Source organism: Balearica regulorum, chromosome 1 (genome assembly GCF_011004875.1).
Source record: "Balearica regulorum gibbericeps isolate bBalReg1 chromosome 1, bBalReg1.pri, whole genome shotgun sequence".
In the NCBI taxonomy this organism is placed as follows: Eukaryota; Metazoa; Chordata; class Aves; order Gruiformes; family Gruidae; genus Balearica; species Balearica regulorum.
In genome coordinates, this window is record NC_046184.1 from 98,627,134 (window position 1) to 98,643,436 (window position 16,303).

General features: G+C 41.2%; 1 protein-coding gene across 3 annotated transcripts in view; it reads left to right on the forward strand.

Moving 5' to 3' along the window:
• EPHA3 (EPH receptor A3) overlaps positions 1-15,821 on the forward strand; it is a 235,388-nt gene extending 219,567 nt beyond the window's left edge. The window contains exons 16-17 of one of the 3 annotated variants that reach the window (XM_075768111.1): positions 11,904-12,059; positions 13,501-15,821. In XM_075768111.1, coding sequence (XP_075624226.1) covers positions 11,904-12,059; positions 13,501-13,606 — 262 coding nt within the window. In that variant the 3' untranslated portion in view covers positions 13,607-15,821. The remainder of the gene's footprint in view (positions 1-11,903; positions 12,060-13,500) is intronic. The other 2 variants (XM_075768120.1, XM_075768128.1) reach the window with 2 other exon arrangements.
• The last annotated feature ends 482 nt before the right edge of the window (positions 15,822-16,303 follow it).

Here is a 16,303-nt window from a genome sequence, read left to right on the forward strand (position 1 = left end):
ATCTAATAATTTCTTGATGCCCAAGGGGATGTTTTTATCCTTATTGATAGTCTCTTCTCAGACCGTTCTACGTGCCTGCGAACCTGACGTTGACAAAAGGTTTTTGTAACCTCAGCACAGCAAACGTTTCATAATACCTTTCCTGGTGGTGTGTTTCATCTCAAATTCACATGAAAATTCCTTTCCTATTCCTTGTAAGGTACAGACTATGGCTGATTTCTGTTCTTACATGTCAAAATTCTTTTTTAATCAGGTGGCCACCCTGAGCTCTTGCTAACAAGACCAGCACTGGTTATGGACACCTGGGTGTTTTGTGTCCTTGAGGCTGCCTGGAGTTATCTAGCTCTGTAAAGGGCTGCAGGAACAGAACTCAGTACACAAAAAGTTGTACAAGTCATGCAGTTTTCTAAAGCACAACCTCGTGATATTTTTATTTGATTTATGCCTTGCTGTTCTTTCCTGTTTACTGAGCATGATGTTCATTTTTATAACAGAGTCCTTAGGTCCTTAGGTTGTTTGGATATCTTTAGGGTGGAAGTGAGTTCATAGTTCTTCCAGTTTTGATCAAGTTCACTATTTTTCTTTTTGAGCTTACTGGTTTTTAGTCCACTGTGTATTACTTCACATTTGTGAACATTTCATGTGGATACAAAGCAGATGGAAAGTTTTCTAAACTTGAGCAGGAGAGACAGAATCAACTGCTAACCAGTTGGTGAGGCTGTAGTCTGAAAGGGCTTATTAGTTGTTGTTTCATTTGTGTGGGAAAAAAATTGTAGGCCAAGAGTCATGCTACTGGAAATACTTTGTATACACTACAAATCTCTAATGGACTCATAAAACTTCATTTTCTTTATTTTTTTCACTTTTATTTCTGATTTCTTTTTTCTTATTTGAATTCCTGATTCTGATCTTATATATATATATATGATGGCTCTCTAGAGTTACATTGTATATTATCATTTTATGTATATGAAACTTACACAGCCATTTGAAAAAATATATATAAAACATAGTGTATAATTAGAAAGCATTTCTGTGTCCCAAAGTGCATTAAGCTGTTGGAGGATAGTGTGACCTTGAGGTATAAGGATTCTGATACAGGATGCAGGCAACCCAAGTATTGTGGCAGTTTTCCCAGTGGAGATGGGGAAACATAACCTCCATGTTTAAACAGGGCAAAAGGAAAGATCTGGGGAACTACAGGCTGGTCAATCTTACTTCTGTGCCCAGCAAGATCATGGAGCAGATCCTCCTGGAAATTATGCTAAGGTGCATGGAAAATAGGGAGGTGATTGGTGACAACCAACATGGCTTCACTTAAGGGCAAATCATGCCTGACAAATTTGGTGGCCTTGTTTGGTGAGGTTACAGCATTGGTGGATAAGGGAAGAGGAACTGATGTCATCTACCTGGACTTCTGCAAAGCATTTGACACTGTCCTGCATGACATCCTGGTCTCTAAATTGGAGAGATGTAGACTTGACAGATGGACCACTCAGTGGATGAGGAATTGGCTGGATGGTCACACTCAAAAAGTTGTGGTCAACAGCTCGATGTCCAAGTGGAGTCCACTGATGAGCGGCGTTCCTCGGGGGTTGGTACTGGGACTGACGCTGTTTAAAATCTTTGTTGGCGACATGGACAGTGGGATCGAGTGCACCCTCAGCAAGTCTGCTGATGACACCAAGCTCTGTGGCGTGGTCGACAGGCTGGAGGGAAGGGATGCCATCCAGAGGGACCCTGACAGGCTGGAGAGGCGGGCCTATGCGAACCACATGAAGTTCAACAAGGCCAAGTGCAAGGTCCTGCACGTGGGTTGGCGCAATCCCAAGCACAGCTACAGGCTGGGCAGAGAATGTATTGAAAGCAGCCCCGAGGAGAAGGACTTGGGGGTATTGATTGAAGAGAAGCTCAACATGAGCCGGCAGTGTGCGCTTGCAGCCCAGAAAGCCAACCGTGTCCTGGGCTGCATCAAAAGCAGCGTGACCAGCAGGTCGAGGGAGGTGATCCTGCCCCTCTACTCTGCTCTTGTGAGACCCCACCTGGAGTACTGCGTCCAGCTCTGGGGGCCCCAGTACAGGAGAGACATGGAGCTGTTGGAGCGAGGCCAGAGGAGGGCCACGAAGCTGATCAGAGGGCTGGAGCACCTCTCCTATGGGGACAGGCTGAGAGAGTTGGGGTTGTTCAGCCTGGAGAAAAGAAGGCTCTGGGGAGATCTGATTGTGGCCTTCCAGTACCTGAAGGGGCCTACAGGAAAGATGGAGAGGGACTGTTTATCAGGGAGTGTAGTGACAGGACAAGGGGTAATGGGTTTAAGCTGAAGGAGGGTCGATTTCGATTAGATGTTAGAAAGAAATTCTTTACTGTTAGAGTGGTGAGGCACTGGAATAGGTTGCCCAGAGAGGCTGTGGATGTGTTCAAGGCCAGGTTGGATGGGGCTTTGGTCAATGTGGTCTAGTGGAGGGTGTCCCTGCCCATGGCAGGGGGATTGGAACTAGGTCCCTTCCAACGCAAGCTGTTCTGTAATTCTATGATAACCTGCTGTAAAACAGCAATAGCCGACTTAATCCACAGCCTCTGCCTAAATAAAGCATTTGAAAAAAGTTTGAAAAATGTTTCTAATTCCAACACTTGATTTTTAGAATTCTGAGTTTCTACCAGGTCTGTAATTGATTTCAAAATTGGGAAAGAATCCACACAAAAAAACCCCCGACCTGCTTCTGTATTTGCTTTTGTTTCTATATAACCTTTTGGTAAAGTGAAAGTCAGTGTCAAGCATTGCTGCTGTTGTTTCTTTATACTGCAAGCATGCATTTAGGAGAGGAGGAAAGAATTATGTTGCAAACAAGGAGAGAAAAGCACTTGAGAATTCAGGATATTTATTTAGTAATGGTCTGTAACAATTTTTTTGTGTTTCTAGCTGTATTAGTAGATATATCTAAGTGCAAGAATTGCAAGAATTTGTCTCATATATCGAATGCAGAAAATAAACAGCTGATAGACTTCCTTGTAATAAAGATCATTATTTTATGAGTTACTTAGAGTAAACAGCCAATAATTTTGTTAGTTTCTTTGGGTCTTCACAGAAAATACTACTTGATTTGCATTGCAAATTGAGAGGAGGATCTCAGAGGAAGGAGATTTTAATGAGACATTGCTCAGTATCTTTATTCTCAGTTCATATCTAGCCCAAGCATCTAATATGGAAAGTCATTATCACATCTTACTGCTTACGGGGAGTTCTGTAAAATTATCTGGCGATTTTTGTCCACTTATTATAAAGATGCCAGTAGTGTGGTTTGAAACACGTTTGTGAAACAGTTTTCCATTTGGAAATGCAGCTATGAAATATTTTGCAAAATCAGTCCTCATTTTATTTTGGAAAATGTCAAAACATCATTTCAAAGGCAGCTGTCTTATTGGGGCTTTTTAAATTATTGTTTTGTTTAGCTAACTTTTCTGTCTCTCTGAGAATTTAAATTACCTTCCTCACAGGAGGATTAATTAGCAAGTTTGCCCCAAATCTTTGAAGATGAAGGTGTTACTTACAGGCTAACCAGCAGTTGTTAATAGGATTCAGCATCTGTTTCTTCTGGCATGGAGCTACCTTTAGTACGAAACAATGGAAAAGCGTGGAAAAGAGTCAGCTTGCTCAGCAAAGGCAGTAAATGACAGTAAAGCCATTTGATTTCGTAAACAGAGGCAGGATGCAAGGCTGGCTTTCTTGCGCTTTGTAGACTCCTCTCTCTGCTCTCCAAGCACTGCTTGAAGCATCGGCCAGCCAAGCCGCTTTCCAGCCAGTCCTTGGCTTTAAGTCACTTAAGAATTAAAAATCTGGTTCTGTGTTCTTACGTGTAGAAGCTTCCAAAGCAAAGTTTTATTTTGTATTTTCAAGTATTCGTCTTAGTCCACTAGTCTGCTCTGGATAACACGATAAATGTTACATGTTGCAAAAGGTGGAATTTCTGAATAGATGTACAATGTGAAAAGCTGATTCAAAATAGGGAAGCCAAACCAGATTTTTAAAGAAATAATGCTGCTTGCCAAAATAAAAAGACATTTAAAATTATATTTATGCTAATTTCAAAATAAAGACCATTATGCATATTAACAATGCACCTTTTCTGTGCAGAGAACTTAAATAAAATTTAACCTCAAATTTCTTTTTTCTAGAATGAGGTACCTCATCAAGCTCAATCAAGTTATTCTTGATTTATGATAATTAATATGCAGCTTGAACTTATTCTTTGTGTTTATCAATGACAATTAAGGTACATGGATAAAACCTCTTCAGCTCTGGAACTGAAGTTTACAAAATGTGAAGTTGCCTCCCTGGAACTCCACTGAGAGGGCTGAGACTGTATGTCACATACTATTAAACAAATTTCACATCTTCCATTAATTCAATGCAAGTTCCAATTCTGTCATGAGGAAGCAGCATACCTAACTATGGGCATAATTAAAAAAAAATAATCTATGAACATTTATGTGGATTTTTCTTTAATCACAAAAATACATCTTTTTTTTGTAATTCATCACACTATGTAACTGTATTGAAAACAACAACAACAAAAAAGCATTATTTCTGGATTGTACTGCAGCATTGGAGGTAGATTTGGTTTCAGATCTCTTTGATGTGTTAGTTCTCCATTTAAAATACGGGTTCTGCTGGTATTGTTATAGCTAAGGCTAGAAAAACAAGAAAGCCACTTATTTTCAGAAAAAGCAGAGCTGAAATTCTTTTAATATAGTCCAGGAAATTTAGGGGGCTCAGGGTCAGTTAGTCTTCCTGATGCAAATACAAAGGAGTTTGAAAACGTGTATGAATAATTCCTCGTACATTCTTTCATGTGTGAGCAAGTTGTTTACAACCCTGTCCTGATTTTCTTGAATTTTATGTGTTGTTTGAATTATTCACTGGAGTAATTTCCTTGAGCAGTTTTTGGTCTACCTGTTATTTGTGAGTAGTTGATTGCAAGTGTTTGCTGCTAAACATTTGCTTTGTTGGCCGTCACTGCGACACTCTCACTGGTGTCAAGCATAATATTTGCTGTCGAACATTCAGAGGTATTATTTGCAATTTAAAATTTGAAGTTTGCTTCTCAAAAGGTTTGTTTCAACTTAAAATCTGATGATTCGGTGGAAACTCTCTAATATGCCAGCTTTGTAGGTTGTTTATGAAAATTAAACTCAATAGGAGCAGGGAAGAGGTCAAATAAAAAATTCAGACTGCTCCATTATGCAGCATAATTCAAGCCCTGTTTTTTACAATAATATTTGCAACAAAACAACTATTTGTGTTGGCTGAACATTTTGCTGAAAAGTTCCTTTTTTTTTTTTTCCAATTCAGGTCAGAAGGCTTCAGATGCTTGACATATATTGCTGACCTGCTGTAATATTGCTTGTTTGCTTCTCCCCGCTAGGAACTTTCAGGCTGGAGGGCTGAAGGAAGGAGATTTCAGTTTTACTTGGAGTGTTTCAGAGAGGGCTTACGCTTTGTGGTTGTCCAGGCATTAACAACAGGGTCTGGGTTTGGCCGAACGCTGCTTAATGCAAGCCTGCATGTGAATTTTTAGCCTCGGTCAAAACCCAGCAACAATATAATCCATGTCCTAAAATGGACTGCTCGCTCTAAAAGAATTCAAGTAATGTAAGCCTACAATGCTAGCCCTCTTTCTGAAGTCTGTTAAACATAAAATAGTGAATTGGGGGGGGGGGGGGAACATAACTACAAATCACAAAGAAAAATAATGGAAGATTACAGTAAATGATACTCCTTGGTGTCTAATCATAGTTTGGGTTGTGCAGGGAACCCAGGAGTTTGAGGAGGTTTTTAGGGAGTTCAGTTAGTTAGCATGCTAGAGACAGAAAAGCCCTATTTTCACCTGACTTTTTCCAGCAGTCATTAATACCGTGCCTCAGGCGGACACGAATCAACCGTTCTTCCTTCAAAGTTGAAAGTTGCCGGGACTCACTGTAAAAAGAGATGGTAAAGCATCTATTTGCACTTTCACACCTCTAATTTGACTCTGCTGGTGAAACAGACAAGAACTGACAGCAGACCGAGTTGGGTGCTGTATAATTTAAATAGCAATGCAGCCCTGACCAGTGGGTGGCCTGATTGTGAGTGTTTGCTGTTTATTGTGATTCCGAGGGATTTTGTTCTGCCATTCTCAGCTCCATCTGTAGGGTTTACAACGTGAAGCACTCGTTAGCGTTAATGGTAATTCTGCATTGGAAATGCCGAGAAAAGAAACTGCATGGAGCCGTTGCCGCGAATGCTGTAGAGAAAGTCTGTAGAAATTCATAGCATGGCCAAATGCAAGATATACGGGCAAGTCGTACACAGCAAATGGTAGATGCAAAGAGCCAGAAAAGCATTTAAAAGCTCTCTGAGGCATTTTTCTCTCCCTCTTTTAAAGAGCCTATAGACTGTCCTAACAGTAATGACCGGTTGTCGTTAAGGGTCTGTCTCTGGGCCAGCTACAAATCCCAGGAAACGGCCACATGACATTACTTCTGTGGCTGAAAAGCACAGCTTAAGCTGTATCATGGGAAGAAGAAAACCATTTCAGCAACGTGCTGGTATTTTTTGCCTTCAGTGGTTTTGGTGGGGAGGGGAAAGTAAATTGAGGAGCATTGATACACCCAGGCCTATGATTTATTACCCCACCAGGATGCTGAAAAGATACAAAGCATGAGGGGCAGCTAAAAGAGTAGGGAAGACTGGAGGTCTGACCTGTGGGGCAGATGAAATTTTATTTGATCATTATCCTAGAGGAAGCTGTGGTAGAAAATTAGAAGTCCAGGGCGACATTTAGAGAGATGGATCATTTTGCAGCAGTCCATCAGCCTCACCTATGTTCTTTTCCCTATTGGTTATTTGGTTTACCCCTCTTCATTTCTCCAGCTGTCTTTTGACTCCAAAGAGTAGTCACAACCTGCTTGTTCTGTGTGCAAGAGTGATACAAAGTCCCTTGGGAAATGCAACTGTGCCACCATAAGAGGTGAATTTTAGGGACTAAGTTACAAATTTTGCTAAGGGTGCCTTAAAAATGGGCATGAAGAGGTGGAACTTCAAAGATTCTTATCTTTAAGGTCCAGGGATAATCAAGTAAACACAATGACTCTACTTCTCCTTGGCATATCATTTATTTACTAGTCTCCTGTTGATACACATGTATACTTATGATTCTGCTTGCTGTAGAAGCAGAAAACTAAAATTTCCTTTCTATGCCAGCTGGGTTTTTTTTGGTTTATTTTTTTCTTGAAATAGGAGATATCCTTCTTGTCAGACCTGAATTCTGTGCTTCTTTGTGCCATAATCATAAAACACGTAGGATTTGTGCTCAAGCTAGGCCAGGCTCCCTCCTAGGGAGCAATTTCACTTTACAAAATTGGTTTATAATTACCTAAAATTTGCCACAGGAAATTACATTATGTTTTTTAAATTCTTTCCCCTTTAAAAGAAACTGACTCTGGAAGGGGAAGTCCAGATTTAAAAACTGAAGTTTGGTTGTGTTGTTTGGAGAAAGGGATGGAAAGAGAGAGGCTACTACAGTACGGAATCCGGGATCATGTGTGCACAACTCCTCTGTGCATTTGCAGAATACCACCCTTCATGCAGAAGAAGTGTCAGGACATTTTCCTTTTATTGCTCTCGGTTCCTGGATTTTACAATTTATTGTATCCCTTCCTCGCCAGGCAGCAGCCGACCAGAGACGAGATTTCCGTGCCATATTGGGAAGGGTTCTAATGATGTTTCCTGTGGTCTTTGTCATTACTATGTGGTGCAGCAAAACTTCCCCTGTGTTGTGACAAAAAGCTGTGATTACAAACTATAGTTCTCCCTGCTACTGTGGATGACTCAAAGGTTAATTCCAACTGTTAACATAATGGACACATCCAGAGAAAGCTTTCAGCAACAGGGCATTTTGTAACTGGCATCTCATTGTTAAATTTCTCTCTCTAACCTGAGTCTTACTTATTTTTTTCAGGGTACCACATGTCAGTAAATACAGCTCCGTAGATAGACACATAGTCAGGATGAACAGCATAGAAAGTCTTTCCACAACTGTTGAAAGATAACACGATGGGGTTTATCATAGTTGGTCAAAGCAACAAAATAGAGTTAAAAAAAAAAGAGGGGAGAGAACAAAAGACAAGACAGAGGGAAATGTTCTATTTCACTTCCCCTGAGCAAACATGTAATTTCCATGATTTCTTTTTAATGACTCTCTTCTGAAGCTAGTAGGTACTGATTTATGAAAAGCTGTAAAAGATCAGGTGGAACCCTGCAGGACGTCGTTTACAGCTGCACGGATTGCAACCCATCTAATTTGTCTAGTAAAGTGTGAGCTCATGGTGCACATCACCCAGACCATAAATTTCATGTTCAGACCTTCTGTCTAGGGGCTGGGTCAGGGGAAAAAACTGCCGATGTGTGCAGATGCTCTGAAAGCCCAGCTTTCCCTTGGTGCATGCGAGGAGACATCACAGACTCTTCACAGTGAGACAAATTCCTGTTCATTGATAAACTGTCCAGATGTCCTCTCTGAGGAGGAAAGTAACTAATTTTTGTTTGGAATCCTACAAGGAGAAAAATGATACTTTACAGTGCTGGTTATTCTGAGGTCACTTGCGTTAAAATTAGGTCGTATTTTTTGTCCTGATGATACTTTGATCCAAGTAATAAACATAAAAGCTCTTTTGGGCCACTCTAATTCCTAATCCTAGAGACCTGTTCAATTTCAACTTGTTTATACTTTTTTTTCTATCATTAGTGATTCTTGAGTCAGGCCTTGTTTTATTAGATTTAAGTTGAAAAGACATACTAGACTGGAAAAAAAAAATCTCCATGCTTTATCACTAAGAACACTTCATAAATACTCTTAATAAATGTCTTGGGATTCCAGACGCTATACCCAGAAAACTATAAATAAAAGGCATTGGCTCTTCATGGGACAAACAGTAGTCAGGGAGATGCAGGTTGTCCAGCTACTGAATAAAAATATTTTGGGCCTGATTATCTAACCTGAGCCTCTTTAGCTGGAGGGCGTTTAAAGCTGTAGATCACGAGGGTGCCTAAGATCTGGTTTTAGCGTGAGAACAGTAACCTGAAGCATGCTGCACCTTCTGTCCTGAGCTCAGTCTTCGCGTCGGTGCGGCCATGCCGCGCTGTCCCTTCGTTACTGTTCTGGGGGCAGAGCAGGGTTCTGGTGTCCTCTGTCACTTTCCTTCTGTCCACGGCTGTTCCCAGGATGTGAGGTCCATAGCTGGTGCCAGTGATCACGGCCATTTGCGGCAGCTCCTTGTCCTGGCTGGGCTCCGGAGGGAAGGCAGTCAGGCAAACGGAGCCCGATCAGGAACATCCCTGCTCTGAGATGTGGTGAAAATCGATGGTGAATCTACAGCGGTGTTATGTCCGTTTGTGGTTTTGAAGTTGAGATTTTTTAAGCGTCTAGTGACCTCTTTAATTGTGACCTGCAATCCCAGAAGGGAGTAAGATATTAAAATAATTTTTTGAGTCTGAAAGAAATCAGTTGATTGATAACAATTGGCAAAACATCAGAAGTAAAAGATAATATGTAGAAAATAGCAAGTGTTATTGTTTAGCAAAGCTACGTGATGTTCTTTTCTTCAAAGGAAACAGGTAAAAGTCTCAGTGTAACCGATGCGGTGCCTCCTGATTCCAGTGCAAGTCAGATGTACTGCAAGGGTGTGCTATTGCACTGCTTCTGATCTTGATGAAACTTAATAAGACTCATGTGGGGATTGAGAAGTTTTGTTTGGATTTTCTAGGCTGCGTATTCACTGGTATTTAGACGCTTTGTTCTCTTTGGTGCCTTTACAATCTCCCCCTATATGTTTTTTCAAGTGCTGGGATACGGCTTAGGTTTGGGGTGAAGAGGGTGTTTTACAATCCAGATCAGTTTTCCGGTACCAGTAACTGTCACCTACCTGTTACACTGCATAATCACTGCCTTCAAATTACAGTGTTAGTCTAACCACCTCTCATTTTCACTTCTTCCAGTGACAAAAGTCACTTCAGGTGGATTCAGCTGTGGTAGTCATATTCCTGTGCAGGTGAAGTTTCACTAGAGCCACGGGGAAAAAGAATTATGGGGCAGAAAATAGACTGTAAAGTTGCACTGCTAACTGCTTTGAACACCCTCTAGTTCGGTCTCCTGTGCTCGTGAGTAGCTGTCAGCCTGAGATAGACACCCATAAGGTACTTAACTGAAAATGGAGCATTATGTTTCTGAACGGGGACTAAAAAGCTGGCCAGTATGGACGCATGTTTGTCAGTGGAGGGAAAACTGCAGAAATAGAGTTGATGTTTCTAATAACATCTGACTAGTCGAGGAAGTTGTTATTGTACTAATTAGCACCGAGAGAGAAAAGTAACTAGAATTAGCAAGATGTCTTGTCAGTAGAAAGAAATTACTGATCCTATTGCTATTCAGGGGCTTCTCACACCTCTTAGAAAAATTAGCAAGTCAGTGAGGAGGAACAGCTGAGAAAGGAGTTCACCCCTCTGAGAGCTGGCTGTCTTCTCCAAGCTGTTTGCCTGGAAGACTTGTTTCAGAGAGGACAAACCTGCTGCCTGGAAATGCATGTCTCTCTCCATGGACTGCAGCAATAGTTCAGAAAACTGGCTGGGCTTATTTGTGGTGGTTTTAGATGGCTAAAATGAGGTGTGGTAGAGCCTGGCTCTAGTGACTTCATGGGGAAGCACTGGCATTTATTTTTAGTCTTGATGCTCTCAAATAAGAAGTTACAGTATGTTCACAAGACCATGAAAATGAGAGTATTCATACCAGACAGAACTGGATTTCTGGATCAATATGGGAGCAGCCATTTTAGCCATTTACAATATGCAAAGTACAGGATTGACTGCAATATATTCCTTCTTGATAAAAAATTATAGATTTAATCATTGTTTTGAGAAAAATATTTTTTTCTCACTAGCTTATAGGTAGACCTATGCAGATGGAAAAAGGTTTAAATGGACAAAGAAGCATGGACATATGTTTTGTTTGATTTATTCTGTTGGTTTTGTTTGTTTCTTTCTGGTTTCTTCATTGTTTTCCAAGTAAAGAACTTGGATGCAAACCATGTCAGTTCAGCATCCTTCGTGAGCACCAAGTTAATATCAAAGGCAGCACATGATTCAGTTCTCACTTCTAAATTATTTGTATGATATCATTATGGAAATTTCAGTCTTAGAGTAGGCATCGGTTTTAAACTGGACACAATTGCATTTTACATTTGTGTCAGTGCATTTAATAACAAATTTTCTCATTTCTGCCTCTGTGCACTGCAGAATGCAAGTCTCGTGCAGTTACATGTGTCTCACAGATTCATTTAACATTTGATTTTTAGACTTGATACAATTTTTTAAAGCTACTAATGTCTTATTATTTGTGCTTCTAACTTAGTAGCAGCGTTGAGGATTTGTCAGTGGGCTGCAATACTCTGAATATTTGATATGTGTAAATTCTTCCAACACACTCAACTTGGAGTCTATTGTGTGCATTATTTGCATGTTATTTGGGACTAGGTGAATCACATAAATATAATCTAAATTAGGCCCATCTTTGCTAATGCTTCACACATGGAATGGTAAGGTAACAATGCACTTCATGAATTGGTGATGTTTCAGCGATTTAAACGTGGGCACGAGAAGTTGGCGCTCTTAAGCAAGATGATTACGCAGCACTCGTCAGAGCTGCCAGAGCGAGTACGTGTGGTGGCCTCAGCAGCGGATAACTTCCACAGGCAAACAGAAAAGCCTCATCTAGCCTGGAAGCTTCTGCTGATGGCAGTGCTAAGTTTAGACGCAAAATAAATCCATAAGTATCCCTGCTCCCTAACTTTCATCACATTCTTTTTTATTTCAGGCCATCAAATCTTCTCCTGGACCAAAGTAACATTGACATTTCAGCCTTCCGCACGACAGGTGATTGGCTCAATGGTTTTCGGACAGGACAGTGCAAAGACATTTTCACAGGCGTGGAGTACAGCTCCTGTGATACAATAGCCAAGATTTCTACAGAGTAAGTTTGAGTTGACTACAGCTCTTCATCATTGGTTGTGGCCGGAGGTACAAGTTTAAACATAAGCTGAAGAGCAGCCTTTTTATACAGAGTTTCCAGTTTTTAGCTGAAGTATTCTTACATTTAAGGAGACAAATGTAAATTATTGGTGTAGTTGCAATGCACGTGCAGGAAACCTAGATGCCCTGGCAATTGTGTGAAGGCCACAGTCCCATAGCTTTTCCTCACTGATGCCAAGGAAATTCCCAATTTCTTCTGATACAGCAGCACTATGCATTGTCTTGTACACCAACATCACTTTCTTTCCCTCACAGTTTAGGAGTTTCTGTGTTGATTCATTATATTCTGCCTTTTATATAGGAGTTTCCCCACAGCTGGCACGTGTGCCAATCTTTTCCTTTATTGCCCATCCTATATTCCATCAGACCAGCTGAGACAGAGCAAGCACTATGTAGCTATAATAATTATTCAGGGGATGGACTCCCTCCTGCCTCTAACTTTGACATTTAAACATGCTAAACTTGTAAGTTTACAGCTTGCAAGTTTATTACATTTAAATGCAGTCTTTGTTCTTGTGATAAGGAAGAGTAGGGTAATGTTCTCTCTGCACTTGTAAAAGGCATCAAGTTGAGCTGTCTGTCGTAGAAAATCTTGACTCACTGTTGGGGTAGCTGGATACACAACCAGTTATGAAAAAGTAAGCAGCAGCTGCGGTACAGCCAATTAGACACATCAATGCTGTTAATTAGTGTATTATTGCATCTATAAAAAGGCTGCTAATGGCTTTTTGTAACAATTGCTCTTTGGGGACAGTGCAGAAATCCTCTAGGAATGCCCAATTTCCTGTGAGCCTGTGTCAGCCCTTTGCAAGTGTTAAACCCCTTCTGTGTCGCACGAGGAACAGAGACTGGACGGCCTGGAGAAAAGGAGGGGTGAAAAACAGGGTAGATGCTGGGAGCTTGGCCGTGTAGCGGTTAGTCTCTATGCTGATACCGGAGTTAAGACGACCATTCAGAGGGCTCAGCACGTACTAGCGAGATGTCCGCACCGCTCAGGAAAAGCCATCAGGCTGGTAGGGGAAGGGGACGGTAGAGAGGCTCAAGATCGCAGCTGGCCCAGGAGGGAACCCCTTGCCCTTAAGTCCCAGCACGTGTATCGCTGGAGAACACTGTTTCATTGTCTTTTTCTTCCAGGTAAGCAAACACAACAAGGCTAAACGAGTTTTTACTCTCTTTTTTTTGCAGTCTCCTGCTGTTTTCATACAATGGCTTTCAGTATTTTTCCTACCAGGGTTTGTGTTTCAGCAGCGTCACCATACCTGGAGGCTCCTCCAATGCAGCAGTATAAGACGAGCGAGTTGATTTCTGTTTGCTCGCCTCAGCCCTAGGAAATACAGAGACGGTATTCTCACTCACCCACTGCATCTTCTCTTTTTTTCCAGTGACGTGAAGAAAGTCGGCGTTACAGTTGTGGGGCCTCAAAAGAAGATTGTTAGCAGTATCAAAACTCTAGAAACTCATACAAAGAACAGCCCTGTTCCTGTGTAAGGTACCAAAATGATGTTGCTCAGGAGAGAAGAAAAGAGAAAAGTTGCATCACAGGGCAAAAGTGATGGCTGATAAATGGCAGAATTTAAAGGAGTTCTTTGCAACAGCATTGGAAACGTAATGGTTGAAATTTCAAACCCACTAAGACACTCAAATATTGAGTATAAATGCCTTAAAAATAGGAGTGAACTTGTTTTCTATCTGTTAATCCTAAAGGGTGGGTGCTCTTGACTGACTGTTAATGCAGATAGTAAATTTCGAAAGAAAAAAATATGTAAAAAATTCTTCCAAGTAAAAACCAGTGATACTAAAACCTAGAGCCATTTGAATATTAAGCAACTGAATAACACGAAAAACACATGGACATAAAAGCTGTGTATTTGATCTATACAGCAAACAAGAAGAAAGAAAGACTTGGAGTATTTTTATACAGAAGAGATCTGTAACAGGTATTTTATTTCTTTAAAAGCAAGGAAAATAGAGGACTATACCTCACTACCTGTCTGGCCATATTTACTATAATGTCATTGTAACATGCTATTTCAACTTCAGAAAGGAACACAGAAATAAAGTTTGTAGTGACTTTGAGTTAGTTGACAAAAGATTTTTGCCATTATGTTAGCTTCCCTAATTGTGTTCATTTAAATAGAAACAAGTCTCAATTTTTAAAAGACTTATTTATTTCCTTGGGGTTTTTTCATTATTGTTTATATTTATGCTTAAATACCTTAACCTGGCGGTATTATTGCCAAGTGCCAAATGTTATCAAAACTTCATTGTTTCAACCTGAGAAATTGTCTGAGGGTTAATTACAAGATTACTTTATACTCATTACATCATATATAAAATGTGGAAGGAAAGAAAGATGGTCTTTTTTCCAGCTCTGATGCTACACAAAGCATCTGGACTTGTTGAGGTTCCTTCTATTTGCTGCGAGTGGTATTTTAACCCCGGCTTGAGTTCTGGCAGAGTTGCGTGCGTATCGGTCTCTAGATCAGTATCTCTCCCGCTCAGGTACACCCGTCCGTTTACTTCCCAGAGGCCTGCTTCCCTGTCGAAAGATGGACCCTTGTTCTCAGGTGGTGTCCAGGCAGGAGATTTGCCTGGCAAACATTAAAAAGAGTCAGGGTTGCGTCCTGCGTTAACTGGGGACGCTTTTTGAGTTCCCTGGGGAGCGGTCCATTTCTGGCTTCCATCTGCTCCCAACGCTGGGAACTGGGAGGTGTCCTACCATGTGGGCAGCCACTGGTAGTTACACTGAGATGGTGACTTGCAGCCAAGGGTAAGTGGATAGTTTAAAAGGATGACTTAAGCTTGTGAAACGGAACTTTGGTATGTAATTTTACCGAAGTCTGAGCTAGAAGACCTCTGTCCAGGCGCTGCCATCCTGCAGGAGCCTTGCTTTTTGGCACCAGTTCCTTAGGCACCAGTTCCTTGAAAGAAAGCAGAAAGGAGCCTATCTTTAGGAGACCGTTCACATTTCCCGGTGGAAAAAGGAGCCTGGAAGGTGGGATGCAAGAGGCCTCCCCCATCTTTAGCATCTTTCCAATAGCAAGCTCTTAAGCTATTGCTCTGGAGGACATCTGTCCCAGTTCTGAGCGGACACATCTCCTCGCTCTGAAAGTGAGTGGTTTAAATCGCAGTGTGAGGCACTTCTTGTGTTACATCCAGACAGGTTTCTTAACGCTCTCGATGTGATGCCAGGCACACGGACATCAGGCTTTGGGCGCTAGTGGAAACCACTCCGATCCCAACTTGCCATGCTGGAATCTAAACCTGATTCTGATGAATAACAGTGGGCCCCTGTAAGTCCGAGACCCCTGGGAGGCAGAGGACTCTGTGGCACGCCGCCTTTCGCTGTGCGTGCGAAAGCAGGTAACTAGTTGTGCTTTCTTTGTCGTATTGGTTCATTTTTTAAAGCTACTTGTAGTGTAGGGCACATAAGTAAGGGAAGAATCAGTTCCTAGGATTTGTGGGGCTGAATCAGCTTTTAAATTGTTTCTTCGTGGTCCAGGACTCATGAAATGTAGACACACAACGTTTATCACGCATTGCTAAATAGAAGCAGAATTAGAGACTTATTAATGAGTGCTGGCAGTGAGCATGCTGTAGAGAACTGGATTTGAAACACACTCACAGGGTAATAATTAGTAATATTTTCTGAAAGAAAAATTAGTAAGTTTTAAAGTAAGTTGAAATAAAAAAAAATGAAAAATGAAAGCTAAAATAAAGCACTTAAGATGTAAAGAGCACTTCTCCTTATCTGCCACAATCTATCGTGAAATGCAGCATGCTGAATAGCAAAGCTGTATTTTCCGTTGCTTAGTTCCTTCAGAATCTTTCTTTTCTTCAGTTTGAGATTGCTCTTAATCAGACATTGTTAGTGAATTTAAGTCACCAAAATCCATTTGCAGACATTGTCTGTGTGGGTACAGCTTTCTGTGACATATTCCTCGTGACGTTTCTCTTCAGCTTCGTTTTGCCACTGGAGAGTGGGGGAGAGGGGGCTGGGGTGGGGGGAAGCATCTGTGAAATGCTTCTGAAAACACAGAACCAGTTCTTAGAGTTTTAGATGATGACTGAAAACGTTGCACCAACCACCCTCAATTTTCTCTTAGTATCACGCCATGTTCCTTGCCCACTGTTTGAGCATGCTCAGCATAAAAGTTTAAATCTCACTGATGCTTGGGAAAAAAG